A 7,225-nucleotide genomic window follows, 5' to 3' on the forward strand; every position below is an offset into this window, starting at 1 on the left:
GCGCTTTCATACAGTCGTATTCGTTTGTATTTCCGAGTTTTTGAACTTGCACCGATAACGTATCTCGCGTCAGATTTGATGGGGAGAATGAAACTGCTGCTAATGTTCGGGACGTGTGCCTTTAGTCAACACCACTGGCTACTATCGTTCACTGAAGCACTCAATTTCGCAGATTCGTGTCTGCTGAGAAGTAAAGGAGGACATGCAAAGAGTCTAGTAGGTTTCCTTTTCGTTATCCACTGTCTGATGGTGGTTGTCGTCGGATTCATAACCTCGAAACGTTACAGCGAGGCACATGTAATCTTTTTCTACATTGCCGAAGAGTTCTTCCACGGGACAGCGACATTACAGTTCGTCGGAATGGTCCTGGAGTTGCGAGAAAGGTTCTGCAGCCTCAACGCTGACCTCCGATCGTTGCTGCCTCTGTCTGGCGACCCTACGGTGTGGTGGCCACTGGTCGGCCAGCCGAGACATGTGGCGCCAGCCGGGAGACTGCGGCAGCTGCGAAAAGCTCAAATGGCGCTCTCGCACGCCGCCGAGTTCCTACAGAGCTACTTCGGCCTGCCGATGGCCTTCAACGTCGCATATTGTCTGTGCAGCGCCTTGTGCAGCGCCTACGAGATCCTCATGCAGCTCGTCAGGCCGCACTGGATCGTTGAGTTCTCGTACAGCGAGTCGTCAGCCGTCTCGGGACTGTGGGCGGCCTACCACTCGCTGAACATCCTGACGGTGTGCCTGAGCTGCTCTGCCGCCGCAGACGAGGCGGCTGCCTGCGGCTGGTTTCTCTTGAGGGCCTCGGTGGAGTCCGACCACCGATGCGCCGAGCTGGAGGCCTTCCTGCGGCTCACTCTCCACAGTCCACCACTTCGCTTCACCGCTGCCGGGTTCGTCACTCTCGACCGCCGACTCTTGGTTTCTGCGCTCGCTGCGATGGTGACGTACCTCGTCATACTAGGACAGCTCTCATCAAAGTAGTTATGGAAAACTGAGTATGAGTGATCGCTACACAGCGTGTTACAAAAAGATACGGCCAAACTTTCAGCAAACATTCCACACACAAAAAAAGAAAATATGTTATGTGGACATGTGTCCGGAAACGCTTACTTTCCATGTTAGAGCTCATTTTATTACTTCTCTTCAAATCACATTATTCATGGAATGGAAACACACAGCAACAGAACGTACCAGCGCGACTTCGAACACTTTGTTACAGGAAATGTTCAAAATGTCCTCCATTAGAGAGGATACATGCATCCACCCTCCGTCACATGGAATCCCTGACGCGCTGGTGCAGCCCTGGTGAATGGCGTATTATATCACAGCCGCCCACAATAAGAGCACGAAGAGTCTCTGCACTTGGTACCGGGGTTGCGTAGACAAAGCTTTCAAATGCCCCCATAAATGAAAGTCAAGAGGGTTGAGGTCAGGAGAGCGTGGAGGCCATGTATTGGTCCGCCTCTACCAACCCATCGGTCACCGAATCTGTTGTTGAGAAGCGCACGAACACTTCGACTGAAATGTGCAGGAGCTCCGTCGTGCATGAACCACATGTTGTGTCGTATTTGTAAAGGCACATGTTCTAGCAGCACAGGTAGAGTATCCCGTATGAAATCGTAAAAACGTGCTCCATTGAGCGTAGGTGCAAGAACATACTGACGAAACTAAAATGAGCTCTAACATGGAAATTAAGCGTTTCCGGACACATGTCCACATAACATATTTTCTTTATTTGTGTATGAGGAATGTTTCCTGAATGTTTGGCCGTACCTTTTTGTAACACCCTGTGTGTGTACGTGTGTGTGTGTGTGTGTGTGTGTGTGTGTGTGTGTGTGTGTGTGTGTGTGTGTTTGCATGACGATCTCTGCGGAAGCTGCTATAGACTGAGGTGGCGTTAAGACATGGGTTAGTGATATTCACAAATCCAGATGGCGGTAGTTTCTTGGCCGCTTTGGCACGGTTCACGCGGCTCCGCCCGTCGGAGGTTCGAGTCCTCCCTCAGACATGGGTGTGTGTTGTCCTTAGCGAAAGATAATTTAAGCTAGATAAGTAGTTTGTAAGCCTAGGGACCGATAACCTCAGCAGCTTGGTCCCATGGGAACTTACCACAAATATCCAAAATTTATAGTACACAAAAGTAAAAGGCAGTGCATTGGCTTAGCTTCATTTGTACTTAAATGACTCATATGAAAATGTTTCCGACGTGATTATGGTTGCACGACGGGAATTAACTGACTTTGAAAGCGGAATGGTAGTTGAGGTGGACATATGGGACATTCTATGACAGAAATCGTTACGCAATTCAATATTTCGAGATCCACAGAGTCAAGAGTGTGCCGAGAATAGCAAATTTCAGGCATTAATCCTTACCACGAACAACGCAGTGGCCGACGGCCTTCACTTAACGAACGAAGGCAGTGGCGTTTGCGTGTAGTTGACAGTGCACACAGTAACACTGTGTTAAATAACAGCAGGAATCAATGTGGGACGTAAGATGAATTTACCCAACAGTGCAACGAAATTTTGCGTTAGAGGGCTATGGCAGCAGACTATCAATGTGAATGCCTTTGCTAGAAGCATAACATCACCTGGACTTGTGATCATATCAGTTGGGCACTAGACGACTGGAAAACCGTGGCCTGGCCAGATGAGTCCCAATTTCAATTGATAAGAGCTGACAGTAGGATTCGAATGTGACGTTCCACGAAGCCATGGACCCAGGTTGTCAACAGGACGCTGTGCAAGCTGGTGGTGGCTCCATAATGGAGTGGACTGTATTTACAAGGATTTGAATGCATCCTCTGCTCCAGCTGAACCGTCCCTTACTGGAAATCGTTTTGTTGATAAATAAAATCAAAATTGCAAATAATAAAAAAACACACAATCTGTATTCAATCTGATAACCCAATCATGATTGAAAGTTATTGTAAACGTATTAAAAAAACAAAAAAACAGGTCAAAAATTGATATGCGGCATAATCAATATTCTTACTTTCATTGAAAAGTTTTTGGAGACCATTTGTAGCCATTCATGGACTTCATGTTCCCAAACAATGGTGCATTTTTATAAATGAATGACAACGTTTTCATTGTAAATAAGTATTGTATTAGTTCTATTACATGTTTATTATCTCCTAAATAAAAAACCTTTTTTATTTTAAATTCAGTGCATTAGTGTTTGTAAAATGATTCTTTCATATAGTGTTCATTAAAAAACATGACGATCATTCCACTTGGCACCTGTGGAACGTACATTAGCTTATTTGTTTCAGTTGTAAATATTTGTCATGTAGCATTGTTTTTCTGACATGTTCCCCATCCCAGGGGACCTCCTCACTATGGATCAATTGAAATGAAAGTAAATCTAATCTAATCTTAAACACCGGACCTCTATGAGTAGCTGCACTTTAATTATGACCACCTGGTTCTACAAATGATATGTTTCTACATTTTGTTATTTATAGGTTAAAAACAGTATTTTCCCTTATGAATTTGTTGTAAAATTATATTTCTGCGTTTATTAATGCTTTTTCTGTGCTCTGAAGTCAACAAGGTGCTTCCCTCGCTGTTAGTAGAGCTTGAAATTGAAAAAATGTGATTGTAGTCACACCATTCACATCTTTACAGAACTCCTAACAGATCTTGTCTAATCCTCTCTCTCTCTCTCCCTCTCTCTCTCTCTCTCTCACACACACACATATTAATATGGAAACGTACTTTAAAATATCCCAGTTTCCAGGTTGGCGATACTCACAACTGACATGGAAAAATATTGATAACACGATAATACATGAACACTGTCCTTAGTGCTGAAAAGGAGAAACAGCGGCAGCAATTTCTATGAAGGCAGTAATGTGCAAAGAATGCAAATGCAGCAAAAGAGAGAATGGGTTCCTAAAAGCAGAATAAATGCGAAGGGTGAAAGCACAAACAAATTTTTGCTACCAATGAGGGAAATACTTCTTCCAGGATATGTAAAAAGGATTAATAAATAAAAAATTGCACGAGAAATAAGTAGAGAAAAATAGGTTTTAATGTAAAAGTATCGAACTGCAGGATCATATTATGCAAAGAGTATTTGCAGAGTCACCACTGATGATCATCTGAATATAAAAGTAAATCACATCTGGTATCAAACTCTCTTAAATTTCAGTAAAATTAAGACCAAAAAAAGTCATTAATGATATTTGTTAGTTAGCCTAAGTGGGGCTTGAAAAATCAGTAGCACTGAGCACACATCAAAATTGTTAGATGGTAAGGTGGTCATCTGGGCAAGATTCTATAATTTCCTCTCTGGTTACACCATTATAATCATGTCATCAAAGTCACCCATGGAACAAAGCGAAATCTCATATATCCTGCTTAACATTGTGGTCAAAATGAAAATCCTACGTTGTGTATGACATAAGCTGTTGGTATAGTAATGACACTTCATGTGTAGCTTTATGTCACTGTCCTCTATAATAATGAAGTCTAATGAATAATGAAGTTGATACATAGCTGTGGTGTACTGTCCACTCCTCATTTAAGACTAACAAAACATAGTCTCTACATCTGTCAAGTAACTCAAAATCGACAGTGCTACATATTTTCATTTTGAATCACACATCTCCGAGTTCCTTAACTTAGCACATAAAGTGTCTAGTTAATTTAATGTTCAGGTGCTCTCCTTGTAGTGAAGATTTGTTACAATGTTTCAATAATTGTAATCCATACTATAATATTCAGGTTAAACCTATGAATGTTACTATGAATTAACAATCATGACTATTGAGCTAATGTCTAGAATATCACAATAGAATTTATTTATATACTGTACTCACTAAATTTACTTACTTTTGCAGTTGACATAGATTACTAGTTCGTCAACTGCAAGCTTTTTAACACAATGAACAAACATTCTGATGTTGGATCCTACTCTGTCTGATGCAAACAGGTATTTCAGAGGATAAAATAGTTATAAATATTTATATGCAAGTGTTTTCATATCAAAAATGCTGTGAGAACGTGATAACCAATGTGGAATAGATTAAGAGCTACAAAAAACATCTTAGGTTTGCAAATAAAGAGTGAGGCCAGTAACATAAAGCACTACAAAAAATCCTCTCAATCACCACAAATTTTAAAGAGCAAAGAATCTAAATTTCTTTCAAGTATGAATAAAACATGAGTACATCTATTTGAAGTGAATTACACCACAGAAGTGAACGAATAAGAAAGCAAAATAAGAACAGGCAAGATAAGGAAAATAGTCTCTTATATCATCCAAGACAAATAGTGTAAGAATGTCATCTTTCATGCTTCATTACTCATATATTCCTCCAAAGTTAATTATTTTCACTTCCACTAGATATATTTCTGTTGTTAACACAAAATCATCTGTCAGCACTTACATTTAACCGTATTTTATTCTTCATCTTTTTCTTTGCTTAGACTTTTCATTCTACTAGTCAATGATGATTTATATATACAATAAAAAATTAAACATTGTGTCATGTATCTAACTGACTAAACATTTCTTACTTCATCATTATTACAAAATAACACGTTATTCTAGAGAATTTAGTAGATAATTTTATATGCACTATTCCAAACAAATTGTGATCATATTTTCTTGTTTTCTGAGGATAATGCTGGGTCACTAACTTTATTCAAAGATTTAAATTTTTAGGACCATAACAAGTAAACCATACATAAATGGAAAGATGGTTCATGACCTTCTTTATCATCCAAACATTCGACATTTGATCATGCACACCATACCAGTCACACACTGTAGCTCATACTAAAACAAAAGTGTTAGCTGAGTCAAAAGCAGCAGTTTTTCCTTAAACAGTTTTTAATTAAAACTAGAAGCTGAGGAACGTATTTCATTTGCAATAAATAATGCAAATCCTCAGACTGGTTTTAATACACAACATGTTTCTACTATGATATTGTATAAATATTGAGTAATAATATCTTAAAACGGTTTGTTTTAGTTTTGTTATGATCAAAACCCATTTTTCAAACCTTTCCATTATTAAGCAGGAAACACAAGGAAGAAAAATTCACTTCATTAAGGTACTGAGAATTATCACTTCTTGGTTCTAGAGTTCAACACCAGAAACAGATTTACATTATTAATGTTTTGCTTCCTCAGGAAAATTTTATATGCTTCTACAATTTTATAATTACAAAATATGAAGAAATCTTCAAAACTTAAGATGAACCAATAATAAAAGTAAAAATTATTAGTATTCATATTCAAGAATCAATAAGTTTGTAGCTCATAAACGTCTCTACCACATTATAGCTGAAATTTTAAGCATATCTATAGTTAAAAAATTACTTTCTTCTTAAAATCAGTGAAGATAATGACGTTGGCAATAGATGATGTTAGTTATAAACCTGTAGCTTGCAAACCATAGCTTATTCTTATTTTTTGTACTGTAGCTTACTTCAGAATGGAAAAAAGTGGAAAATATACTTGGTGAACATGTTCAGTAATTTGAATGACCACATGGAGACATTCAGAATCTTCAAATTGTAGGTGAAATATATTTACAAAATTATTATTTAGCAGTTATTGACATTTTAGGTGTTATTATTTGTGTTGATAAAACTGTATTAAGGAGAAAAACATTAATTCATTTATATTATTTATTTTGGGAATCAATGCAAAATACTGATTTCTGTTAATGGTCATAGGCGAAATATAGAATGGTGTTTACTATGAACCTGGTTGTTAGTTACTGTGCCCATTTTATACTTTTAAAACGCAATTTTTATCTCTCTCAAAATCAGTTGATTGGCAGGGAAGGAGTATGTGGAAAACTAACTAATAGCAGCAAATGGATGATGGATATGTATGAAGAGATCAGGAAATATCTCACACTTTATTAAAAGGGTTGACAATATCGGAATATACATACTAAATAACTGAAGACACTGTGTATAGGTAGCACTCTGAGCTGAAGAGATTGCTGAAAGAAATGAAATCATACTGAGTGGCATCAAACGAGTAAGAAGAGTGATATCGCAAAAAAATCGTTGAATCTCACAGTGTCCATCTCAAAATCTGTCATCATTAGCTACTAGCTGGTGGAAAGGTTCACAGGAGTACATCCACTGCTCTATGTATCGTTCTCAACTTCAAAATCTTTCACTCAGACTCTTTTTTATTTAGTTGCAGTCACTATGTGGCCCAAATATTCAATCAGTTACCCTTGTTGTCTAAAACAAAGTG

The 7,225-nt window shown here is 38.4% G+C and overlaps 1 protein-coding gene across 1 annotated transcript; it reads left to right on the top strand.

Moving 5' to 3' along the window:
• The first annotated feature begins 360 nt into the window (after positions 1-360).
• LOC126335764 (gustatory receptor 68a-like) lies at positions 361-975 on the top strand. The gene has a single exon (XM_049999223.1). It carries the CDS (start codon positions 361-363, stop codon positions 973-975), a length of 615 nt encoding a protein of 204 aa, XP_049855180.1.
• Positions 976-7,225: the final 6,250 nt, after the last annotated feature.

The sequence above is a fragment of the Schistocerca gregaria genome, chromosome 2, assembly GCF_023897955.1.
Source record: "Schistocerca gregaria isolate iqSchGreg1 chromosome 2, iqSchGreg1.2, whole genome shotgun sequence".
NCBI lineage: Eukaryota > Metazoa > Arthropoda > Insecta > Orthoptera > Acrididae > Schistocerca > Schistocerca gregaria.

What these genes read in the sequence shown, in the direction of transcription:
- LOC126335764 (XM_049999223.1), top strand. Translation starts at nt 361, where the DNA reads ATGGTCCTGGAGTTGCGAGAAAGGTTCTGCAGCCTCAACGCTGACCTC.